Here is a 27,745-nt window from a genome sequence, read left to right as displayed (position 1 = left end):
TACATAGGCAGGCTATTTCTAATCAGGACTCAAAAGAATGCAAACATGTAATGAAAACTGAACTTGCACAATTTCAAAATGGAAATTCAGTCTGACTTTGGGGCCGATGACAGATAGACATGTAGGTTCATGCACAGTCTATTCAAATTGCCCCCAAAGTTGCCAAAAGTAGCGCAGGAACTACTTTTGGGAATCGGTGCGGTGTCACACTGATTCGGACGGTGCCATTATTGGTAATAGGATCCAAATTGGCCCAGTGTGAACATGGGCTAAACTAAAAATTCAAATGGGATTTAAAAACTTTGGATACTGTTGCTAAATGTACAAGAGGAAGAATGTGAAATTATCATAAAAGTCAATGCACAGAGTTGCTATACATATGCTGCCCCCCTTAGAATGTTACATCTGCCAAAACACAACAAATCATAGTAGCATTAGATTTTGTGGGTCATGCGTTCAAGTCTTTTACTTTGATTCAGAACATATTATTTATCTTTATTTGCCATTTTCTGCAGGTACATGTTTATTTTTATGATAAATATTATATCTCAACAGCTTGAAGAGTGGATATTCAATGTGGCTGGAGTTGGCCTCATTCCTCAACCTATGGATCCAGCAAGCATAAGTGCTAGGGTTGGCAGTTTGGCCTCCGTCATCATCTCTTTTAAGAATCCCACAAATGAACATGTTCTCGTTGATGTTATTCTTACCGGTAAAGTATTTTTTTATTGCCATTTAACAATAACAGTATAATTATTTCAGAACGGCACTGGATTAATTGAATTAAATACAGCTCACTGTTAAAGGTTAGACGTATAATAATGCAATAGGTAAAATGAGCATGCTTCACTGTTTAATAATGATGAATATCTCAATACATTTACTGTCTCCAAATCATAATGAAAATTAATAGCTGCAAAAGAATGTGGATAAAAGTTTTCATTGCAACTAGTTTGAGTTGCTAGGGGTTAAAGGACATTATCATTTGGCAGCTAGAAGCAGCAGCTGCACATTTATTAGTTCCCATAATTGTATTTTCTTTTCACTTGACATAAAAGATGAAATAGTGTGTATAATAAACTGATTTATAGACAGACTGTTTTCTTTTAATAAATGATATAGTCGTTTATATGTTACATGTTTCAAGTACAAAGAGTAGTCCCATTACATGTTTAACAACTAATAAAGTGTTATAAAAAAAATTCTTCAGTCAGATTCTGAATAAACTATTCATTTTGATAAATACACAAATATGCTTGCCAGATTCAACAGCTTGCTGGTTAGAAAATGACAATACCAGGTGCTGCAATGCAGTATAACTTGGTTATACTGTATATATTATATAATCATGTATACGGGGACACATGTTTATTTATGCTTACACATGAATCTGATAACATAAAAAGCTACATGGTGAAATGTAGGGCTGTATCGTGCTTTAAGGCTATAAAACTCATATAAGCGTATAGTTTGACCTTTTTAAGGAGGCAATAAGCAATGTGCACATGGTATGATCTCATAGTAACTAATAAAATCCTCTTTTATTTTTCTGACTGCAGTTAATTGTTGGATAAGAGCAGTAATATAAGTCTAGGAGTGCAGCTTTCGTTCTTTTCTTAGGAAAATCTCAATATCACGTTTAAAAACAGAAGCATTTGTTTCTATAGTGAAGTTATCAGGAAAAAATCTTAGTTGCCTGGATGCTTTTCTGACCTACTACATACTTTTTATGCAGATTTGAATTGTCAGGGAGAATGCAGAAGCCCTTAACTGCATACATGTTGTGGGTCAAGATACTGAGGCAAGAAGGTCAACATAACAGCCAGGCAACTAGCATTTTAAGAATGAAAGGTTAGCTTAGGCATCGGTTATGTTTAATTAAATATGGGCCATAATGTTCTATACCTATTGCCAGAGGAGGATATGTTTTGCACAGACATGTATTTTAATGAGTGGGATGTTACACACCAATCAGCCATAACCTTATGACCACTGACTGGTTAAGTGAATAACTTAACTAATATCTCATTACAATGGCGTCTGAAAGTGACTGGATATATTAGGCAGCAAGAAAACCTATTGTCACAAAAGATGATGTGTTGAAAGCAGAAAAAATTGGCATCATAATTTGTTGTATGGGGCTGCAGAGGTGCAGACCAGTCAGGGTGCCCATTCTGACCCGTGTCCATTACCAAAAGTGCCTATAATGGGCACATGAGTATCCGAACTGGACCATGGAGTAATAGAAGAAGGTGGCCTGGTATGGTGAATCAAATTTTCCTTTACATCATATGGATGTGCAGATGTGTGAGTTGCTTACTTTGGGAAGAGAGAGTACCAGGATGCACTATGGGAAGAAGGAAGCTGATGGAGGTAGAGCTTTGATGCTTTGGGCAGTATTCTGTTGGGAAACCTTGGGTCCTGCCATTTTTGTGTATGTTAGTTGACATGCACCAACTATCTAAACATTGTTGCTGACCAAGTACATACCTTCATGGGAATGTTTTTTTTTTTTTTTTTTATGGCAGTGGCCTCCTTTATCAAGACAATGCATCCTGCCACTCTGCAAAATATCCAGATCTCAATCCATAAAGCATCTGTGGGATGTTCTCTGTGGGATGTGGGATATTTAAATTAAATACATTTAGGACTGGCCTTAGGTAAATTGATCTTGTTAAGACAGTGAGCTATTATCTTGTTCTTTCAGATGCCCCTTTAGCTGAATGCTCAGCCATTCTCTTCCAGCATAGCAATCTTTCTGCACAGCTCTGTCACCTATACTCCTCTACCCTGGTTGGCTGGCAGGATGCATCTCTATTGACTGCAGCAGCCAGGCACTATCTTTTGCCTGTCCTGTGCTCTAATTGGTCAGTGAGAGGCATCCACACTGATAGGATGGCCTGTTCCATATCCTCTGTCCTTATTTGTTGGTGGTGGCACCCTATTTGAAGATCACAAGCCCAGAACTCTTGGCTTGTGCTAGTGTTCACTACTTTGCTGCTGTACCCTCACCTAGCTTGTTTATGAAAGTCTTGTCTTGTCATCTCTGGGTTCTCCTGTTGCTAACTTCTTTGTTTGAATAACAGATTACTCTCTGATTGCTTTCCTGACACATGTTTGAATAACAGACTACTCTAATTTTTTGGCAGCACACCACACCTTAGTGTATTTCCAAATGCTGTGCTGCCATGCATGTCTGTCCACAAGGCGCATTGGGGTGCCATTCAAATCAATGGCACCATATCACACCAATGCACCTAACATGCTTGATACCTCAACAACTAGGTAAGAACACACCCTTAAGGGCTATGTTGCCTATTATAAGGCAGGGTAGGAAAATGGTTCCAATGTACAAATGGTAAATGGTTGAAATGTACAACGTTTCTACATTGTCCAGTTAATAAATAATGTACAAATGGTATCTGTGAGAATACATCATGGCTATTTACATATGTTTGGAAAATAAATTCTTTAGCATCATATTTACTGTCTAATTCAATAGATACCTTGTTTTTTATTCATTACACACCTTGTTTTGGAGCCAGTATTGTCATCCCTGGGTCTTTGCGCTTCTCTCTTCTGTGCAGTGCAGGCAGATCATGACTGGTGGTAGGGTGCTGTACATAGCTTTTATGAAAACATCCCAGCAGCACTGCTTTCAAGAGTCCTGAGGACTGATGCAAGCAGTGAGATGGCTCTTGGAAGCAATTATAGAAATATGCAACTATCAAAATACATTGGGTATCAATGGCCTGCTTTAGCGACCTTTACAACCAATCACAAGTGAGCTTTAATTACTTTAGTCAAATAAATTCAGGAAACTGATAACTGGCTGGTTGTTTGGTTTAGAACACGCTGTTGCTTTTTGCACGATGTTATCAAAGAAAACATAAAATGTACAACAAACAAAAAGTTTCTCTATCTCATAAGAAGTTTTAAACATTCCATGTATATTGTGTATAATCATGTTTTTTTTTTTGTCTGAAACAACTATACATTACTATTTTGCTTATATCAAATGGGCTGACCGACTAATTTGATTGTGAATTGCTTTGCTTGTTAATTTACAGTTAAAATGGCTGTTTTTGTTTTAGCATGGATGAAAGAAATAATAGGGGTTAAACTAAAGCATGACCTTTTCACCCACCAAGTTTAATTTAATTTCATTTCTTCTCAGCTCCTAGCAAAAAAAAAAAATGTGCCAAACAACCCTGAACTAATTTCTCCAGCGGGAAGTCCTAAGGCTTGTATTACTAAGCTTTCACTCTCGCTTTCCTTTAATAGATTTTTGGAACAACATCTGCTAAGACACCATTCATTCTACATAAAGAATGAAGACTGCATACTTGGGCATAAATAAGCGACTGGCAGCATGGGTGCAAATACCTTGGAGTGTAGCAAGACCTGAATACATGATTAAAATTAGAGGTCATATAGAAGTTGTTTTGTTTTTAGAAACTTTCTACTTGTGATTTGTTCCTGTAAATCTGATAAGATAAAGTAATTTCATCCATTTTAATAGAAGTGTAGAATTTTACATCCATTTGCTTCTATAAAATAATGCTGGAGCAGATATACCTTATTAAAAAGTTATGATAGCCACCGTATAATTGTACCCCAATTAGCTCAACGTCGTCTTAGGTTGGATTCACACCTATGCATTTTTAGTGCTTTTTGCATTTTGCAGATTTGCACTACAGAACGTGTTCCATAGGAAACCATGTTGAATGGACTGTAGTGCAAATCTGCAAAATGCAAAAAGCACTAAAACTGCATGGGTGTGAATCCAGCCTAAGGCTCGATTCACACCTATGCATGTTGCTTTTGAGCGTTTTTGGAGGTTTTTTTTTCATGCATGCCGCGTTTTTGAGCCGCGTTTTTGAGCCGCGTTTTTGCCGCGTTTTTGCCGCGATTTGCGTTTTGCGTTTTTTTTTTTTTTTCATTTTTTTTACAGTCTTAAAAAAAAATTACAAAAAAAAAACAAAACAAAAAAAAAAACGGCAAAAACGCACCAAAAACGCTGCAAAAACGCTGCAAAAACGCTGCACTTGCGTTTTTGATGCTTGTCCATTGAAAACCATTACATGCAAAACGCTGCTTTTTGCATGAAAAAAAGTCCCCGACCCTTTCCAAAAACGCAGAGATACAAAAAAGCATTGATGTGAACATGTTCCATAGGAACCCATGTTAAAAAATTCCCGTGCATTTCTGCAAAATGCAAAATGCATCAAAAAACGCGCTAGTGTGAATGGGGCCTTAGTGAGATTTCATCAGAAATCTTGCTGTGACTGCTGTTGGGAGAACAAGTGATTGGATATTTTTGGTCTATTACTATTGCTTCGACTGAGATAAACTAACCTCAGAGCTGTATGTATATTCCTACCTGTACTGACATAAACATACCCATTTGTGCAATCCAAAGTATATTTATGGAAAGATTTTCAAAACAAGGCTAGAAAAAAGGTATTCGGAGGCCATTGTGTGCCTACAAACTTGGCTGTCCTCTGATGTCTAAAGCTAGCTTAACGCGTATATAAACCATAGAAAATAACTTCTTTTATGTGTTCCTTTTGGTTTGTTTAATATACCATTGGAAGCATTTTGTTAAATCTGTTTAAAAGTGCATAAAACTGTTTTATTGTATCAGAAAACTAGAGCCGTTGTTAATTTGAACCATAGAATGATTATCTTGTAGAGACCTGAGAGTGGGAGTGGTTGAGTAGTATAGCAAAAGACAACAAGCAGGGCTGACAGTGTTGTTGGCCGACAACAGAGCTTAATGGCTGATGGCATTTCTGGCAGAAAAACACATTTTTTTATGTGCTTGCTAAGATGTACTGCAAAAACAACTGAGCGCTGTCCATGATATTTTGTTTTATTTCCACTAACATTTAACTCATCTCAACTGGGGTGCTGTGGCACGCAGGGGTACCATCTGAGGTCATCAGGGGTGCAGCCAAACTGGACATCAGCTTAGCGGAAGCTTGATCAGACAGTGAAAACAGTGAAAGGGGGAGGTCTCTTCCCGAGTGCTGAGATCTCCGCCGCCCCCTACAGTGCAGTACCTAGCAGTTTAAGTGTAGGAAATATGCTGCAATTTTTCATTGTGTGTATGTATGTATGTATGTTACTTTGTTACTTTTAATCCTGACCCCCCCCCCCCAAATCCTGTATGATCAGAACTGCTTTTTTTAGGGCTCATTCATAATAGTAGCAAGAACTGCTGCTCCTCTGAAAAGCAATCTCTACTTAGGTGATATGTTGCCTCCTCACCATCTGTTATAACCGCCTAAATGCAGCATCACCATGCCTCAAGCCCGTGCAATGCAGAGCAGCCTAATTCACCTGGGGGTATTCTTCCAGCTGCGGCCACAGCATGTGTACACCCCTTCTGAAGCACACAGTGGGGAGAAGCAATTTGGTCTACCTAAGAATGCTTCTACTATTCAGACACCATGGCATACACAAAGGTGAATATGAAGTTTAGCTTTAACACAGTTGAACTGATATCCATTGATGATTTTTATAAGGATGTTGGATCTGTACGGTCATTCTGATCCTTGTTTCACTAAATTATGAGTTCCCAAGCTATAACAAATATCCATTATGGATGTTCAGCCTTTTCAGACTTTATTACCTGAATGCTTGTTCCATATCAATGATTAAGTAGTGATTTTAGACTCAGGATGACAGCATCAAAGCCATTATCTTTTGAAAACAAGTTAGCAATGGCAGTTAATATATTTCTAGACTTATTGCCCCCCTCATATATCACACCCACCCATACAAAAAGCATAGAATCCTGTTCTACTTGATCTTTCATTTAACTTTAGTTACACACTTTCAGATTGTGTCGAGTTCTGCTGACAATTATCACAAAACCTGGAGAAAGCTGTACAGTTTTCTCCGCTCATAATAAAGACTTCAGTGCCCCACACTCTGCATTAGTGCGAACCCTGTGTCATTCCTATATCCATTTTCACAGTGGCAAGGCCTAGCACTGTATATATACAGTATATACAGAATATATATGTATATATGAATTGAATGGGTTGTTACCATCATTTGGTGAACATTTCATATCAATAGCACTTTTACAAATATATTTACCTAGAAAAATGGTGATGTGTTCAAATACAGTATTTCACAAAAAAGAGTATACCCCTCACATTTTTTTAAATTATTCTATTATATCTTTTTATGTGACAACACTGAAGAAATGACACTTTGCTACAATGTAAAGTAGTGAGTGTACAGCTTGTATAAAAGTGTAAATTTGCTGTGCCCTCAAAATAACTCAACACACAGCCATTAATGTCTAAACCGCTGGCAACAAAAGTGAGTACACCCCTAAGAGAAAATGGCAAAATTGGGCCCAAAGTGTCAATATTTTGTGTTGCCACTATTATTTTCCAGCGCTGCCCTAACCCTCCTGGGCACGGAGTTCACCAGAGCTTCACAGGTTACCACTGGAGTCCTCTTCCACTCCTCGATGACGACATCACAGAGCTGGTGGATGTTAGAGACCTTGCGCTCCTCCACCTTCTGTTTGAGGATGCCCCACAGATACTCAATGAGGTTTAGGTCTGGAGACATGCTTGGCCAGTCCATCACCTTTACCCTCAGCTTCTTTAGCAAGGCAATGGTCATCTTGGAGGTGTGTTTGGGGTCATTATCATGTTGGAATACTGCCCTGCTGCCCAGTCTCTGAAGGGAGGGGATCATGCTTTGCTTCAGTATGTCACAATACATGTTGGCATTCATGGTTCCCTCAATTAATTGTAGCTCCCCAGCGCCGGTAGCACTCATGCAGCCCTAGACCATGACACTCCCACTGCCATGCTTGACTGTAGGCAGGACACACTTGTCTTTGTATTCCTCACCTGGTTGCTGCCACACACGCTTGACACCATCTGAACCAAATACATTTATCTTGGTCTCATCAGACCACAGGACATGGTTCTAGTAATCCATGTCCTTAGTCTGCTTGTCTTCAGCAAAATGTTTGCGGGCTTTCTTGTGCATCATCTTTAGAAGAGGCTTCCTTCTGGGATAACAGCCATGCAGACCAATTTGATGCAGTGTGCAGCGTTTGGTCTGAGCACTTACAGACTGACCCCCCACCCCTTCAACCTCCGCAGCAATGCTGGTAGCACTCATACCTCTGTTTCCCAAAGACAACCTCTGGATATGATGCTGAGCAAGTGCACTCAACTTTGGTCGACCATGGCAAGGCCTGTTCTGTGTGGAACCTGTCCTGTTAAACCGCTGTATGGTCTTAGCCACCATGCTGCAGCTCAGTTTAAGGGTCTTGGCAATCTTCTTATAGCCTAGGCAATCTTTATGTAGAGCAACAATTCTTTTTTTCAGATACTCAGAAAGTTCTTTGTCATGAGGTGCCATGTTGAACTTCCAGTGACCAGTATGAGAGAGTGAGAGCGATAACACCAAAATTAACACACCTGCTCCCCATTCACAACTGAGACCTTGTAACACTAACGAGTCACATGACACCGGGGAGGGAAAATGGCTAATTGGGCCCAATTTGGACAGTTTCAGTTAGGGGTGTACTCACTTTTGTTGCCAGCCATTTAGACATTTAACCACTTCAGCCCCAGAAGATTTGGCTGCTCAATGACCAGGCCATTTTTTGCGATATGGCACTGCATTGCTTTAACTGACAATTGCGCGGTCGTGCGATGCTATACCCAAACAAAATTGACATCTTTTTTTACCACAAATAGAGCTTTCTTTTGGTGGTATTTGGTCACCACTGTGGTTTTTATTTTTTGCGCTATAAACAAAAGAAGAGCGACAATTTTGAAAAAAACACAATGGGAGTAATTTATAAAAAGCAAATCCACTTTGCACTACAAGTGCACTTTCAGTGCACTTGGAAGTACAATCGCTGTAGATCTGAGAGGAAGATCTGAAATGAGGGGAAGCTCTTATCATCCAGTAATGTGCAAGCTAAAATTATGTTTTTTATTTTCCTTGCATGTCCCCCTCAGATCTACAGTGAATGCACTTCATAGTATACATGCAGTGCACTTGTAGTGCAAAGTGGATTTACCTTTCATAAATAACCCCCAATATCTTTTACTTTTTGCTATAATAAATATCCCACATTTTTTTTTCGAAAAAACAAAGTTTAGGCCAGATATGTATTCTTCTACATGTTTTTGGTAAAAAATCGCAATAAATGTATATTGATTGGTTTGCACAAAAGTTATAGCGTCTACAAAATAGGGGATAGATTTATGGCATTTTTATTATTATTATTTTTTTTTACTAGTAATGGCTGTGATATGTGATTTTTATCGGGATTGTGATATTACAGCGGAAAAATTGAACACTTTTGACAAATTTTGGGGACCATTGACAATTAAACAGCGATCAGTGCTATAAAAATGCACTGATTACTGTATAAATGTCACAGGCAAAAGGGGTTAACACTAGGGGGTGATCAAGAGGTTAACTGTGTTCCCTCAATGTGTTCTAACTGTGGGGGGGTGGGACTGTCTAGGAGGAGAGAGAGATCGGTGTTCATACATAGTATGAACACACAATCTGTCTCTACTCCCCTGAAAGAACCAGGTGTGTGTTTACAGATGCCGGTTCTCGCTCTGTCAGGAGCCTTTGCGGGTGCCAAGCCGAGTAAAACTGCGGCGGCTGGCCAGGAAGTGGTTATGGCTGTGTGTTGAGTTAATTTAAGGGGACAACAAATTTACACTGTTTTACATGCTGTACACTCACTACTTTACATTGTAGCAAAGTGTATTTTCTTCAGTGTTGTCACATGAAAAGATATAATAAAATATTTACAAAAATGGGGTGTACTCACGTTTGTGAGATACTGTGTGTATATATATATATATATATATATATATATATATATATATGGACAAACCGGTGTTAGTGCGGGCCCTAAATTACACCACTCAGCGCCAGGGCAAGAAGCAGCCTCAACAGCAGAAACAATTAGAAAGGATAAATAAAATAAAAATATAAAACCGTCCAATTTGCTAGTATGCAAAAAAGGCACGGAATCAAAAAGCCAGAGAGCAGCTGTTTAAAATTATACTTAAAACATAATATAAGTGGTATAGCATAATCATACGAAGACTATAATATCACACTAAACAGCGCTAATGTTGAGCAGAGATAAATGTGCATGTGGCCAACTTCACATGAAAAAAAGTCCTTTTTACAAAAAGTGGTGATAAATTCAGAGTGTAGTTCAGACAGTGTCCACCAGGTGTTTGTAAAGCAGATTCTCAGTGTGCACCTTCCACCAGTCAATCAGATCCCACCATGTAACGACACACTCCCTTCAGGGGTTAAACTCACCAGAACTAGGTAGTAATAAGCCTTCAAGGAAATAACAACCAAGCCACAAACTGCTGCTACCACCACTCCGGAGGATTCTCAGATGATCAGGGCTCGAAATTAAATCAACAACAAAAGAAAAGCGCACATAGCGTAATCCTGTTTATTGAGTAAAATTAATCACATCACACAAAAAACCCCCTTCAATAAAGATTCGTACATTAGCATTGCAATCAACTAGGCACATCATAAGAGGCGTTTACTTCACCACAGTAGACAAGTCACCGGCTCAGCTGTCCAGGAGCCGCTATCCACTTCCTGGTTCGGTATCAGGCTGCAGTGGAACGCAAACGTCACTTCCAGCGTCGTGTAAGCCACGCCCTGACGCGTTTTGTCATATCCTGACTTCAACAGAGGCCCTCTGTTGAAGTCAGGATATGACAAAACGCGTCAGAGTGTGGCATACACAACGCTGGAAGTGACGTTTGCGTTCCACCGCAGCCTGATACTGAACCAGGAAGTGGATAGCGGCTCCTGGACAGCTGAGCCGGTGACTTGTCTACTGCGGTGACGTAAACGCCTCTTATGATGTGCCTAGTTGATTGCAATGCTAATGTACGAATCTTTATTGAAGGGGGGATTTTTGTGTGATGTGATGGATTTTACTCAATAAACAGGATTACGCTATGTGCGCTTTTCTTTTCTTGTTGATTTAATTTCGAGCCCTGATCATCTGAGAATCCTCCGGAGTGGTGGTAGCAGCAGTTTGTGGCTTGGTTGTTATTTCCTTGAAGGCTTATTACTACCTAGTTCTGGTGAGTTTAACCCCCTGAGGGGAGTGTGTCATCACATGGTGGGATCTGATTGACTGGTGGAAGGTGCACACTGAGAATCTGCTTTACAAACACCTGGTGGACACTGTCTGAACTACACTCTGAATTTATCACCACTTTTTGTAAAAAGGACTTTTTCATGTGAAGTTGGCCGCATGCACATTTATCTCTGCTCAACATTAGCGCTGTTTAGTGTGATATTATAGTCTTTGTATGATTATGCTATACCACTTATAATATATATATATATATATATATATATATATATATATATACACTGTATATACCTTTTTTGCACACCTTAGTCTGCCAACAAGTGAACCTCTGGGCTCCTTGCCAACTATTTGCTTCCACCCTGACAAGATATCACACTGCTGCTGGAGTCTTCAGCACCTGTGAACACCCTGCTGATGGACAGCCAATGAAAACTGTGCTCATCATCGGACAGCAATGTGGGTACTAGAAGAAGTACACTTACACCCTCCAGTCCGAGAAGACTTAGAACCTGGCACATCACCTGAGCACAGATTTAAGGTAAGTATTCTGGGCATTTCTTTTTTTAAATTACTGTTTAGTAATGCGGACTAAGAAATAGTCAATATACAAATAGGTTACTCATTTCTTTATCATTTGTTTATAGCTATTATCTTTGTAGAATGTAGGCTCACAGTAGGACTCTCTTAATTTATCTTGTGATTACTGTTTATGTTTTTGCTATAGAGCTGTAAGCACTATTCATTATGTATTTAATCATCTGTATTATTCACCCTTGTTCTGAATCGGATACATTTCCACTTTAGGAGATAGGGTATATAATACTGTATATAAATAATTTGGAATAATAATACTGAGGACATATCCATTTAAATATATACTTGGGACTAATTTAGTATTGCTATCTGCAGATTTTTCCTGACCCATTTTTCCTCATACTCAACCTCCACCCTTACAGCAGCATTAGATATTGTAAATGTTTAGAAATCAATCCCAATGACTTAAAAATGATCATAAACAAGGTTACTCATAGTAACAGTCGGGTAGATTTACTAAAACTGGTGCACTCAGAATCTGGTGCAGCTGTGTATAGTAGCCAATCCGCTTCTAACTTCAGGTTGTTCAATTAAGCTTTAGCAATAAAACCTGGAAGCTGATTGGTTTCTATGCAGAATTGCACCAGCTTTTGCACTCTTCAGTTATAGCAAATAACCCCCAGAGAAATATTTACTTTACATGTGCACAGTCGTCTGTCTACAGTGCGCAGAAGAAATGTAAACTGAACAAAGGTTCTGATTCAGGATCAGTGTTGACATGTGAATTTGAATTTGTGTAAAGTCATGCTGCGTACACATGACCGGTTTAGCCGACGGGACTAGAAAAAGGAAGTTCAAAGCCAGTAACCAATAGCTTCCGTCTCGTACTTGCTTCAAAGCAAGCCTCATTTTTGGTCCATTGGAACAGCATACAGACGAGCGGTTTTCCCGATAGGAATTGGTTCTGTGAGAAATATTTAGAGCATGTTCTATTTCTAGGTCTGTCAAAATTTTCGAAAAAAAAAGTCCGATGAGGCATACACACAATCGGAATAGACGATGAAAAGCTTTTTGTCTGACTTTTTCTGTCAGACATTCCGCTCGTGTGTACGCGGCTTTAGAAATTTCTTTGCTAGCCTGATTACAACTGTCATTAATGAATACTGCAACCATCTAAATTCTCAGATCAACATCAGAAATAGGCCACCTTTCCTTTTTCCTCAATGTACTTGATCAAACTTTTCATCGCATTCTACCCTTATTATCAAATAACTAATATCATAGTATAGCAACGACAATAAAAAGTGCATTTCTTTTTTCATCCTGCTTATTATTTCACTAAACCATGAAATTGTGAACTACCATTTGGTTAAAAAAAAAAGTTTTTTTTTTGTTTCATTAAAAAAAAAAAACAGTTTTGGTATCGATTGAAACATGCTTGGTAATTGTGTTTGCTACGTTTCACACAGCTTTTTTAAAGATAATTGGTAGAGAAAACCAAGAAAAGGATTAGCCATTGTTCCTCCTAGAACATTTTCAATATAGAATCGACTTCATGTCTGTTTTTCTTTTGTATTTATCTACCAGAAATACTGTGTGCTTTTATGCCAGCAATCTAAAATAATTATATAGTGCATTGACCATGCTCCTTTTCTTGGTCCATACTATTGTTTTATGGGGAATTAAGTAGAAAACACTCATTGGTTGAGGGCTCTTGCCATTTAGTAAAGTATATTTTAACACTATTTTATCTAGTAAATACTGTACATTTTTCTTTGTAACAATTTTCCCCATATATAACATTATATTTTAGTAATTTAGGAGTGTTTTAAGATCACTGTATTGTATTGATGCCACTACAGTGAACTTTTTAACATAAAATAGTTTAATCTGTAAAACTTTTTAAGAGTGGTAAACCATGTCCCGGGGCTTCTCTGCTGTTATTACAGCATATAGACATGATAAAGGCTCAATAGTCTGTTAAAGAATATCAGCAATATGTACTATTCTGGTGAACGGCGACTCTAATCTTTGCTCTCTTGAAGAGCTACCAGGTGTTGGATACCAGTAGTATTCATAGCTGTGCAAAAGAATGAAAATTGAAGTCACCATCTGCCACACTGGCAAGCATTACTTTTACTCTTCTAGTTTGCTTAAGCCTGCATTTATATCTAAACAAAGTGTAATCCTAGTAGTTTTGATTTTTTTTTTTTTTAGGCATGTTCCAGGCATTTTTTAGGCTTTTTGCAACAGTTGCATGATGTCCATCAAGCTGTAGGCATATGTTTCCTGGGCTGGGCAAGATCAAGAGAGTAGTTCTAGAGGCAGATTGGAGGGTCTTTTTTTTAACTATAAACACCCAAAAACACTTGCGCATTTGCAGATGCACCCATTGAAGTCTATGGGGGCAGAGTGCCTAAATATACTCAAAAAAGCACATTTTTTTTTTAATGTAAGGCAAAGAGCATAGGTTAGCTGTGCATGTAAATGTGAACAGTGAATGTGTATCTGCATGTTGAACATAGTCAGATAAGGAAACAAGCTAAAAAATGCTTAGGGGGGGAATGGGGTTTAACATCAATCCCGACTAGCAACTTCCACTTTCTTTTTAAAGCCGGCCATACATGGATCAAAATTTGGCCAGTTCAACAGGGGATTTTGATTCATGTATGGGTAGGCTGATTGTACCCAAATTGATCCTTGAATCGACTTGAGTGCAACCAGCCTGTCAGATTTTTGGTATACAATTTTTTGTTTACAAAAGCTTTTATTTGGAAGTTTAGGTAATAGACATTAGGTATAGTTGACATTAATGTAATACATCGGTACAAAAAAAAGATATAGAAAAAACAAAACGAAAATTATATAACCTTATGTTACAAAAGTGATAGTGGTGATGAGAGTAGGATTATACACACACAATATAAGGCAGATTACTATATCAACATTAGGTAATAGGTAGATATGATAATGTTATATTCATTTACTTAGGTTGGGTTCCAAAAGGCCCATTTCCTTTGGTGAACATGGATAGTGTCGTTAAGGGTGTGATAAATCCACTCAGAAAGTTTGAGGAGTTCCATTCTATTTATTACTTGTGCCATGATAGGTTAGTAGATTTCCAGTTATATGCTGTCATCCAGTGTATCGAACTACACAGGGAGTGGAATAGTCTCATACATGGGGAAGGAATGCCCGGTATATTAGCATACAGCAAGCAAATCTGAGGAGAGGGGGTAATTTTTTGTTTAGAAGTTAGTTCTATTAAACTGATTGCCTTGTGCCATATATGATTAATATGTTTGCAGCCCCAAAAAATGTGTAAGAGGGTACCAGGTTCTGGACATCCTCTAAAGCAATCAGGAGAGATGGATGGGTAGTAAGTATGGAGCTTCGAAGGGGTGAGGTACCACCTAGAGAATATCTTAATTGGGGTCTCTCTGAAGGTGATAGCTCTGTTACTTTTACGGAGATTTTCTGACATGGAACACCACTCTTCAACACTGATCAAGACATCCATATCCACTTCCCATTGAAGCATTTGTGTAGATTTATCTGGAACACCAACATTATTAATATAACTATACATCCTGAATATAAGGCCTCTATCTCTAGAGGATAAAATACATATATGTTCAAATGTTGTGTATGTCGGATGAGTGTTGAGTGCAAAATATTTAGCGTAGAAGGCTTTAATTTGTTGATAACGTTGAAGTTCATTTGTATGTAAATTGTGTGTGGCTTGTAGAGCTGAGAATGGGATAAATTCCCACTTTTGTTGAAGGGATCTCAGTGTAATTAAATTTTTGTCAATCCAAATGGAAAAAGCTTGTCTGTCATTATAAGCATAAGTAAATCTATGATCTCCTAAAAAGGAGGCTAGAGGTGGTGTGTCTGATGAGAGTTTGTATATATCTTTATATTTAGTCCATAATTGATAAAATTGAGCTATAATGATATTATGTTTCATAAGTTTGCTATAAGTGGTAGTGTTTGACCAAAGAATTCCCTGTAAATGAAGCGGGAGAATTGAGATGGATTCAAACCATTTCCATGGAGTATTAATTGAGGGAGTGAACCATTGGGTAAGTTGTGTGAGTCTTGATGCCAGATAATAAAGCCATATATTTGGGAGGCCTAAGCCACCTGTAGCTTGTGGTCTATGCATAAGGGCATAACTGCATCTCGGTTTTTTCTCAGCCCATATAAATTTGTTTATTTCTCTTTGAAGAGAGGTGAGTTTGGATTTAGGAACATTGATAGGTAAGGCGCGGAAAAAGTATAGGAGTTTAGGGAGAATTGTCATTTTGACAGCACATATTCTACCTAAGAAGGAGATATGAAAGGAGGACCATGACTTTAAAAGAGATGTGATATGCGAGAATAATGGGATATAGTTAGATTTATATAGAAGATTATAAGTGGAGGTTATTGTGACGCCTAAGTATTTGAATGATTTAGAACACCATACAAATGGGAAATTTTGGAATAGTAAGGTTTGGGTATTCTGGGAGTAGTTAATTGGTAGAGCGTAACATTTATTAGTGTTGATTTTGAGGCCTGAAATATTTTGGAAAGACTTCAGTGCTCTTAAAAGGGATGGGATAGAGGTGAGGGGGTTTGTGAGAAACAGAAGAGCATCATCTGCATATAGGCTGAGTTTAAATTCTTTGTCCCCTTTTGTGTATCCTTTTATGTCAATACTATTCCTAATCTTTTGGGCTAAGGGTTCAATTGCTAGAGCAAACAGTAATGGCGATAGCGGGCAGCCCTGTCTAGTGCCTCTACTAAGAGGAAAAAAGTCAGAGTTGTGTCCAGGGATTTTAATTCTAGTTTGAGGGTTGTGGTAAAGAGCGTTGAAACCCTGTAGAAATTTATCTGAGATTCCGTATTTGGGAAGTAGATGGTTTAGATATGACCAGCTAACGCTGTCAAATGCTTTATGAATATCCAAACTGAGTAGGCATAATTGGTGGGAGGTTATGTTGGCATCTTGAATGATATTAGTGACTAGTCTAACATTATCGACTATCTGTCGGCCTGGAATAAAATGGTATCTATATGTATTAAATTTGTGATTACTGCTGCTAGTCTATCTGATAGTAACCTACCAAAAATTTTTAGGTCGTTGTTAACCACTTCAGCCCCGGAAGGATTTACCCCCTTCCTGACCAGAGCACTTTTTACAATTTGGCACTGCGTCGCTTTAACTGCTAATTGCGCGGTCATGCAATGCTGTAACCAAACGAAATTTGCGTCCTTTTCTTCCCACAAATAGAGCTTTCTTTTGATGGTATTTGATCACCTCTGCCGTTTTTATTTTTTGCGCTATACACGGAAAAAGACCGAAAATTTTGAAAAAAAATGATATTTTCTACTTTTTGTTCTAAAAAAAATCCAATAAACTCAATTTTAGTCATACATTTAGGCCAAAATGTATTTGGCCACATGTCTTTGGTAAAAAAAAGTCAATAAGTGTATATTTATTGGTTTGCGCAAATGTTATAGCGCCTACAATCTAGGGTACATTTTCTGGAATTTACACAGCCTTTAATTTATGACTGCCTATGTCGTTTCTTGAGGTGCTAAAATGGCAGGGCAGTACAAAACCCCCACAAATGACCCCATTTTGGAAAGTAGACACCCCAAAGAAATTGCTGAGAGGCATGTTGAGCCCATTGAATATTCATTTTTTTTGTCCCAAGTGATTGAATAATGACAAAAAAAAAAAAAAAATTACAAAAAGTTGTCACTAAATGATATATTGCTCACACAGGCCATGGGCATATGTGGAATTGCACCCCAAAATACATTTAGCTGCTTCTCCTGAGTATGGGGATACCACATGTGTGGGACTTTTTGGGAGCCTAGCCGCATACGGGGCCCCGAAAACCAATCACTGCCTTCAGGATTTCTAAGGGCGTACATTTTTGATTTTACTCCTCACTACCTGACTACCTGGCAGGGCAGTACAAAACCCCCACAAATGACCCCATTTTGGAAAGTAGACACCCCAAAGAAATTGCTGAGAGGCATGTTGAGCCCATTGAATATTCATTTTTTTTGTCCCAAGTGATTGAATAATGACAAAAAAAAAAAAAAAATTACAAAAAGTTGTCACTAAATGATATATTGCTCACACAGGCCATGGGCATATGTGGAATTGCACCCCAAAATACATTTAGCTGCTTCTCCTGAGTATGGGGATACCACATGTGTGGGACTTTTTGGGAGCCTAGCCGCATACGGGGCCCCGAAAACCAATCACTGCCTTCAGGATTTCTAAGGGCGTACATTTTTGATTTTACTCCTCACTACCTATCACAGTTTTGAAGGCCATAAAATGCCCAGATGGCACAAACCCCCCCCAAAGGACCCCATTTTGGAAAGTAGACACCCCAAGCTATTTGCTGAGAGGCATGTTGAGTCCATGGAATATTTTATATTTTGACACAAGTTGCGGGAAAGTGACAATTTATTATTTTTTTTTTTTTTTTTTGCACAAAGTTGTCACTAAATGATATATTGCTCACACAGGTCATGGGCATATGTGGAATTGCACCCCAAAATACATTCTGCTGCTTCTCTTGAGTACGGGGATACCACATGTGTGGGACTTTTTAGGAGCCTAGCCGCGTACGGGACCCCGAAAACCAATCACCGCCTTCAGGATTTCTAAGGGTGTACATTTTTGATTTCACTCTTCACTGCCTATCACAGTTTCGGAGGTCATGGAATGCCCAGGTGGCACAAACCCCCCCAAATGACCCCATTTTGGAAAGTAGGCACCCCAAGCTATTTGCTGAGAGGCATGGTGAGTATTTTGCAGCTCTCATTTGTTTTTGAAAATGAAGAAAGACAAAAAAAAAAATTTTTTTTTTCTTTTTTTAATTTTCAAAACTTTGTGACAAAAAGTGAGGTCTGCAAAATACTCACTATACCACTCAGCAAATAGCTTGGGGTGTCTACTTTCCAAAATGGGGTCATTTGGGGGGGGTTTGTGCCACCTGGGCATTCCATGGCCTCCGAGACTGTGATAGGCAGTGAAGAGTGAAATCAAAAATTTACGCCCTTAGAAAGCCTGAAGGCGGTGCTTGGTTTTCGGGGTCCCATACGCGGCTAGGCTCCCAAAAAGTCTCACACATGTGGTATCCCCGTACTCAGGAGAAGCAACAGAATGTATTTTGGGGTGTAATTTCACATATTCCCATGGCATGTTTGAGCAATATATAATTTAGTGACAACTTTGTGCAAAAAAAAAAAAATTTGTCTCTTTCCCGCAACTTGTGTCACAATATAAAATATTCCATGGACTCGACATGCCTCTCAGCAAATAGCTTGGGGTGTCTACTTTCCAAAATGGGGTCATTTGGGGGGGGTTTGAACTGTCCTGGCATTTTATGCACAACATTTAGAAGCTTATGTCACACATCACCCACTCTTCTAACCACTTGAAGACAAAGCCCTTTCTGACACTTTTTGATTACATGAAAAAATTATTTTTTTTTGCAAGAAAATTACTTTGAACCCCCACACATTATATATTTTTTTAAAGCAAATGCCCTACAGATTAAAATGGTGGGTGTTTAATTTTTTTTTTTCACACAGTATTTGCGCAGTGATTTTTCAAACGCATTTTTTGGGGAAAAAACACACTTTTTTACATTTTAATGCACTAAAACACACTATATTGCCCAAATGTTTGATGAAATAAAAAAGATGATCTTAGGCCGAGTACATGGATACCAAACATGACATGCTTTACAATTGCGCACAAACGTGCAGTGGCAACAAAATAAATACATTTTTAAAAGCCTTTAAAAGCCTTTACAGGTTACCACTTTAGATTTACAGAGGAGGTCTACTGCTAAAATTACTGCCCTCGATCTGACCATCACGGTGATACCTCACATGCATGGTGCAATTGCTGTTTACATTTGACGCCAGACCGACGCTTGCGTTCGCCTTAGCACGAGAGCAGGGGGGACAGGGGTGCTTTTTTTTTTTTTTTTTTTTCTTTATTATTTTTTTGCTTTTTTATCTCATTTTAAAACTGTTCCTTTCATTTTATTTTTTTTTTAATCATTTTTACTGTTATCTCAGGGAATGTAAATATCCCCTATGATAGCAATAGGTAGTGACAGGTACTCTTTTTTGAAAAAATTGGGGTCTATTAGACCCTAGATTTCTCCTCTGCTCTCAAAGCATCTGACCACACCAAGATCGGTGTGATAAAATGCTTCCCCAATTTCCCAATGGCGCTATTTACATCCGGCGAAATCTAAGTCATAAAATGCTCGTAGCTTCCGGTTTCTTAGGCCATAGAGATGTTTGGAGCCACTCTGGTCTCTGATCAGCTCTATGGTCAGCTGGCTGAATCACCGGCTGCATTCTCAGGTTCCCTGTTGAGACAGGAGAGCCAGAGAAAAACACGGAAGACGATGGGGGGGGGCATTCTCTCCCACTGCTTGTAAAAGCAGTCTAGAGGCTAATTAGCCGCTAGGATTGCTTTTACATGAAAGCCGACCGCTGGCTGAAAAGAATGATACCAAGATGATACCTAAACCTGCAAGCATCATTCTGGTATAACCACTCAAAGTCGTGAATGCTGTACCTGAAGACAAAAAAATGGTTAACAATAAAGCACAGTAAACGGTAAACTATAAAAAATTGCATACCTGAAAAGCAAACATGATAAAACATAATAACAATAAAACATTGCAGAATAGAATACAGTAAAAAAGAGCAGAACAATAGAGAGAATAGAGAGAGAGAGAATAGAGAGAGAACAATAAAACGACAACTATTATTTTTTATTTTATATTTTTGTTTGTGTTTTTTTTTTTTTTTTTTTACACTTTTTTTGTAACTGTAACTTTTATAACTGTAACCGGTTCCAGGTTCGGGTCTCTCAAAATGCGATGGCATCTTGGGAGACCCTGTGAAAGTGTGTCCTAGTCTGTGCAATGCTGTACCCTATACGCTAATACTCAGCTAGTGAATGGTAGCGTTCAAAACATTCACCAATGCAAAGACCAGGATTGTCAGGACAGGAGGGACAATAATAGGGTGTCACGCCTATATCCGCGCTTGCTGCAGACACAACATCTTTTTTGGGGGGGTTCGTTGGGTAGGGGTACTCGGGAGGACATAAAGAAAATGCCTCTCATGCAGCCGACTGCATTTGGTTGGGGATGTGAATGGGGGAAGTACGGGCGCTGCAGAAGTGGTGGGTTCCCAATTAGGATTGGCGAATGCAGCAGGAAGGGCATTATGGGCACGACGGGCCTGTGTTTGTCTTCTTGGTGGCAGCGGGACACTACTTGTGCTTGCCACCTCACCAGCTTGAACTGCACTTATGGGACTCGCCACGTCACCAAGTGTTACTGCAGTGCTGGTTTGACTACGACCGGGGTGTACTAGGCCGCTGGCGCTTGCCAGTTCACCAAAACGCTACCAAAAAAACTGTTAACGATCGCAGGGATCAGGCCTGACTCTGCGAACGCTGCAGTTATGCGTTTAGTGTTTTGTAAGTGACAGTGATCGATCGATACTGCACTTGGGTGGGCTGGGCTGGGCCGGGCGGAGGGGCAAAACGCAGGTGCTAGCAGGTATCTGGGCTGATCCCACTAACACTGCGTTTTTGGGAACCCTAAACTGCTGGGGATGCCAGTATAGATCTGATCGGATCAGATCAGATATTGATCAGTTCAGATACTATACCACTAAGGGAGGTGTACGGTGCGTGCGTGGGTGTTAGCGCTACTGGCACTAACCTGACGCTGCCTGGGGCTGGTGCTTGCCAGTTCACCAAAACGCTACCAAAAAAACTGTTAGCGATCGCAGGGATCAGGCCTGACTCTGCGAACGCTGCAGTTATGCGTTTAGTGTTTTGTAAGTGACAGTGATCGATCGATACTGCACTTGGGTGGGCTGGGCCGAGCCGGGCGGAGGGGCAAAACGCAGGTGCTAGCAGGTATCTGGGCTGATCCCGCTAACACTGTGTTTTTGGGAACCCTAAACTGCTGGGGACGCTAGTATAGATCTGATCGGATCAGATATTGATGCGTTCAGATACTATACCACTAAGGGAGGTGTACGGTGCGTGGGTGTTAGCGCTACTGGCACTAACCTGACGCTGCCTGGGGCTGGTGCTTGCCAGTTCACCAAAACGCTACCAAAAAAACTGTTAGCGATCGCAGGGATCAGGCCTGACTCTGCGAACTCTGCAGTTATGCGTTTAGTGTTTTGTAAGTGACCGTGATCGATCGATACTGCACTTGGGTGGGCTGGGCCGAGCCGGGCGGAGGGGCAAAACGCAGGTGCTAGCAGGTATCTGGGCTGATCCCGCTAACACTGTGTTTTTGGGAACCCTAAACTGCTGGGGACACTAGTATAGATCTGATCGGATCAGATATTGATCCGTACAGATACTATACCACTAAGGGAGGCGTATGCTGCGTGCGTGGGTGTTAGCAGTACTGGCGCTAATCTGACGTTGCCTGGGGCGACGCATATCACCGCCGGGCGATCAGGGGGCTAAATCTTTATTCGGTAATAAACGGCGGGTGCCCTGACACTATAAAAAATAAACAAACTAACCAGCGTCACCCGTAACGGTTATACAGTGATCAGTGGTGAAAGGGTTAACTAGGGGGCAATCAAGGGGTTAAAACATTTATTAGGTAGTATATGGGGGTCCCTGTCGCTATAAAACGCTGACGGCGAACCTAAATATTTACCTCACTAACTAGCGTCACCAGCGACACTAATACAGCGATCAGAAAAATGATCGCTTAGCGACACTGGTGACGGGGGGTGATCAAGGGGTTAAAACTTTATTAGGGGGGGTTAGGGGGGTATCCTAGACCTAAAGGGGGCCTAACACTCACTGCCCTAACACTGTAACTGTCACAAACTGACACCAATACAGTAATCAGAAAAAAAAAAAAAAAAAAAAACCTGCTTGGTGTCAGTTTGTGACAGGGGGGGGTGATTGGGGGGGGATCGGGGGCGATCGGGGGGGGGGATCGGGGTGTCTTGTGTGCCTGGCATGTTCTACTGTGTGTGTGTTGTGCACTCACATTGCAGTCTTCTCTCCTCGGGCCGGAACGGAAAATACCGAGCCGAGGAGAGATGACATCATTTCCTCTGCCTCTGTGTACAATACAGAGGCAGGGAAATGATCCCATTGGCTGGGAGCGATCGCGAGGGGGGGCCACGAATGGATGGCCTCCCCCTCACCACCGATCGCCGGGGGAGATTTGCCGACCGCCGCAGGCACCGGGGGGGGGTCCGATCGGACCCCCCACCCGCGGGCAGGCAAGGACGTACCTGTAAGTCCTTTTGCCTGCCCGTGCCGCTCTGTCGACGTATATAGTCGTGCGGCGGTCGGCAAGTGGTTAAAGTGGTGTTCCGGCCGAAATTATAATTTTTAAATAAAAATACCCCTATAATACACAAGCTTAATGTATTCTAGTAAAGTTAGTCTGTAAACTAAGGTCTGTTTTTTTAGTTTATAGCAGTAGTTTGTTATTTTATAAACTTACAGCAGGCCGTGGCCATCTTAAGTGTGGGCATCTGAAGCCAGACTGTATTTCTTCCTGGATCTCATCCTTGCAGATCTCGCACATGCTCAGTGCAGCACAAGCAGTGTAATAGGTTTCAGGTCAGGTTTCCACAGCAACGGCAGTTTCAGACTAAGTTGCCGCCCCTTCCCAGAAGGCATTGCAAACAGGAAATGATACGATGGGCCGCGGCCAGGGAGGAGGAAGTGAAAAATGAATACAGCAGATATACAGTAGGTGCTGAAAAAAAAAAAAAAAATATCCAATTTGTTTACAGTGCACAGTTTAGTGAGGGATGCTGAAGAGTTGTAAAAGTGGGTGGAACTCCACTTTAAGGACTGATATAGGTCGATAGTTTTGAGGGAGGGAGTGATCTTTAAGTGGTTTGGGGATAAGGGAAAGGTTAGCTAGAAGCATTTCATCTGGGAAGTGATTACCATTGAGAATGTGATTGAAAAAGTTTGGTTAGGTAAGGGGTTAAGAGAGAGCCATATTTTTTATAGTACGATGAAGAGAAGCCATCTGAGCCAGGAGCTGTAGATGTTTTGAGGGATTTAATAATTTTGGTTATTTCTGCATTTGTACATGGAGCATTGAGGGATTCTATTTGGGTGGCGTTCAGAGTGGGTAGTTGGATAACATCTAACCATGATCTGTAGGGTTGGTCAGGAGGGATTTGAGGACTACAAAGTAGGTTCTTATAAAAGGAAGAGAAAATCTTAAGAACACCCTGAGGATGAGTGATCATATTCCCAGCTTGATCTCTAATTTTATATGCATGAGGGGGTTTATGATCATGGTTACGTTTTTTGGCGAACATAGCTGAGGGGGAGTTGCTGTGTAATAAAAATTTAGCTTTTGAAAATCTCAAGGATTTTTCGGTATTCGCTGATAATATAAGATCTAGAGCTTTACGTTTATCTTGAATTTGTTTAGTGATTTCTTGGGTGGGGTTATGTTGTAGCTTATTGTATAGTAGATTTAAATCTTTAGTAAGATTTTTAATGTTTGTGAGTTTTTCTCTATTTCTTTTAGCAGCTATGTTAATTAGATGTCCGCGTAGGACTGCTTTATGTGCTGAATAGTGGGGGAGATATCGTCAATAGCATTTTCAGTGAAATAGTTTTCAATGTGTGATGAGATGGTTTGAGTAATTGATGGGTCAGTTAGAAGTGAATCATTTAGTTGCCTATTGTAAGGGGAAGGAGAGAGTCCTATGTGTGATGTTTCAAAGTAGGTAATGTCGTGATCGGACCAAGGACAAGGATGGATATGAGCATCTAAGGAGTTAGCCAGCATAATGGGGGTGCAAAAAATATAGTCTAGTCTGGCATAGACGTCATGGGGATACGAATAACGTGTATAGGCTCTAATTCCTATGTTGTGAGCTCTCCATGAGTCTATAAGTTGAAAGTTGTTTAAATAACGGTTCATGGATTTGGAGAATGCTTTAGATGAGGGGGAAGTTTTACTTCTATCAAGGGATGCGTGTGCGGTTAAGTTAAAGTCTCCCCCTAAAATAATATGAGGAGAGCTGTATTGGTCAAGCTTGTCAAAGAAATTTGTGAAAAAGATAGATTGAGATTAGTTTGGGGCGTAAATTGAAGCTATTGTTATCGCTTTATTGTTGATAAGTCCCTTGATGATAATATATCTGCTATCTACATCCTTATATATGTTTTGTATATCTAGAATAATGGTGTTGCGTATAAAAATGGCAAAACTACAGGTTTTGTTATGAAAGGTAGTATAATAAAATTGGTTATATGTCTTATCAAAATAATTGGGATGGTTAGTAGAAGCAAAATGGGTCTCCTGCATGAGAATAACATCTGCTCCCAGCCTTTTATAATGTTGAAAGGCTTTTTTCCGTTTATGAGGTGAGTTAAAACCCTGAACATAATGTGATATAACTCTAAAGACCATTAGATGTGGGTAAGGTAATAAGTTTGTGAATAGAATCCATCATGTATGTGGGGTAAGCTATAGGTAAGGTTATTTTTTGTGTGTGGTTAGTGTAATTAGTAGTAACATTTTCATAGATGAGGGAGGAGTTATATGAAAAGTATATAAGGAACATTGTGTATTGCATAATGTACCATGAGAGTAACATACCATAGTGAAAGCAATTAAACCAATATCCAAACCATTGTGGTTGAGAGATGTCATGAAAACTTCCATTTTTAAAATAAGTTTTAACAATTGCCCTAAGGGCGACAAACATGTGTAAAACAGTGATGTAAAGTAGTACCAAAGGGACAAGAAACATCTTGTCACTAACAAGTAAATTAAATTCAAGAGGACAAAACAGTCCTAGTCCTGCAAGCGCGGTCAGGTGCATCAACCCCAAAGATGGGAGTGTCGCAGTCAACAGCACAGGCAGGATGGGGGACAATCCAGCGGTGGCGGATGTCACAGGCCTTATTTAACCACTTGACCACTGGGCACTTAAACCCCCTTCCTAACCAGACCAATTTTCAGCTTTCGGTGCTCTCACACTTTGAATGACAATTACTCAGTCATACAATACTGTACCCATATGAAATTTTTGTCCTTTTTTTCACACAAATAGAGCTTTCTTTTGGTGGTATTTAATCACCGTTGGGTTTTTTATTTTTTGCGCTATAAAAGAAAAAAGACTGAAAATTTGGTAAAAAAATGAATTTTTTTTTGTTTCTGTTATAAAATTTAGCAAATTAGTAATTTTTCTTCGTAAATTTTGGCCAAAATTTATACTGCTACATATCTTTGGTAAAAATAAGTACAACTTGGTGTACATTCCAAGGTATTTAGAAAGATGCATGGTGAGTTTTTTTGAAATTGTCATCTTTTCCCACAATTCTTTGCAAAATCAAGATTTTTTTTTTTCTTTTTTTTTTTCACAAAATTGTCATATTAGAAGGTTATTTCTCACACACAGCATATGCATACCACAAATTACACCCCAAAACACATTCTGCTATTACTCCCGAGTATGGTGATACCACATGTGTGAGACTTTTACACAGCGTGGCCACATACAGAGGCCCAACATGCACGGAGCACCTCCAGGCGTTCTGGAGCACCCAGGCCAATTCTTATATTTCTCTCCTACATGTAAAAATAATAATTTATTTGCTAGAAAATTACATAGAACCCCAAAACATTATATATATTTTTTTTAGCAAAGACCCTAGAGAATACAATGGCGGTTGTTGCAACTTTTTATCTCGCACGGTATTTGCGCAGCAATTTTTCGAACGCGTTTTTTTTGGAAAAAAAACAGTTTTGTGCTTTAAAAAAAAAATAAAACAGTAAAGTTAGCCCAATGTTTTTGCATAATGTGAAAGATGAAGTTACGCCGAGTAAATAGATACCTAACATGTCACCCTTCAAAATTGCACACTCTCGTGGAATGGTGCCAAACGTCGCTACTTAAAAATCTCCATAGGTGACGCTTTAAAATATTTTACTGGTTACATGTTTTGAGTTACAGAGGAGGTCTAGGGCCAAAATTATTGCTCTCGCTCCAACGTTCGCAGTGATACCTCACATGTGTGGTTTGAACACCGTTTTCATATATGGGCGGGACTTACGTATGTGTTCGCTTCTGCATGCGAGCACACGGACATGGGCGCTTTAAACATTTTTTTTTTTTTTTTTTATTGTTTATTTTACTTTGTTTATTTTAGTTTGACACTTTTTCCCCCCAAAAAAAATTTTTGATCACTTTTATTTCTATTACAAGGAATGTAAACATCCTTGTAATAGGAATATGGCATGACAGGTCCTCTTTACAGTGACATATGGGGTCAATAAGACCTCACATCTCACCTCTAGGCTGGGAAGCCTGAAATAAAAAAAAAAAAAAAACGATCTTGGCTTCGATCGTAGCGGTGAGTCGGTAGAAGCACCGGAGGGTGGCGGGAAGGGGGGGCGTCCCCTCTCGCCTCCCGTAAGAACGATCAAGCAGTGTAACAGCCACTATGATCATTCTTATGGTGTAGGAAATCGCCGGCTGAAAAAGCTGATATCTGAATGATGCCTGTAGCTGCACCCATCATTCAGATATCCCCGCTCAAAGTCAAGGACGTCATATGACTGTGGGCGGGAACTGGTTAAAAATTGCGGGGTATTGCAGAGTATTGCGGAGTAGTGCTGGGCATATTGCAGAGTATTGTGGGGTATATTGCAGAGTAGTGCCGTGTATATTGCAGAGTAGTGCCGTGTATAATGCAGAGTAGTGCCGTGTATAATGCAGAGTATTGCGGGGTATAATGCAGAGTATTGCGGGGTATAATGGAGAGTATTACGGGGTATAATGCAGAGTATTGCGGGGTATAATGCAGAGTATTGCAGGGTATAATGCAGAGTATTGCCGGGTATAATGCAGAGTATTTTGGGGTATTATGCAGAGTATTTTGGGGTATTATGCAGAGTATTGCGGGGTATTATGCAGAGTATTGCGGGGTATAATGCAGAGTATTGCGGGGTATAATGCAGAGTA

The 27,745-nt window shown here is 39.8% G+C and overlaps 1 protein-coding gene across 2 annotated transcripts in view; it reads left to right on the top strand.

The window, feature by feature from the left end:
- CFAP47 (cilia and flagella associated protein 47) overlaps positions 1-27,745 on the top strand; it is a 769,322-nt gene that overhangs the window by 610,096 nt on the left and 131,481 nt on the right. For both annotated transcript variants that reach the window (XM_073614843.1, XM_073614844.1), the window contains exon 57: positions 556-712. In XM_073614843.1, coding sequence (XP_073470944.1) covers positions 556-712 — 157 coding nt within the window. The remainder of the gene's footprint in view (positions 1-555; positions 713-27,745) is intronic.

This window comes from Aquarana catesbeiana, linkage group LG02 (assembly GCF_042186555.1).
Source record: "Aquarana catesbeiana isolate 2022-GZ linkage group LG02, ASM4218655v1, whole genome shotgun sequence".
NCBI classification, from domain to species: Eukaryota; Metazoa; Chordata; class Amphibia; order Anura; family Ranidae; genus Aquarana; species Aquarana catesbeiana.
The sequence above is the reverse complement of the archived record's forward strand: the minus strand, read 5'-3'. Positions and strand labels throughout refer to the sequence as shown.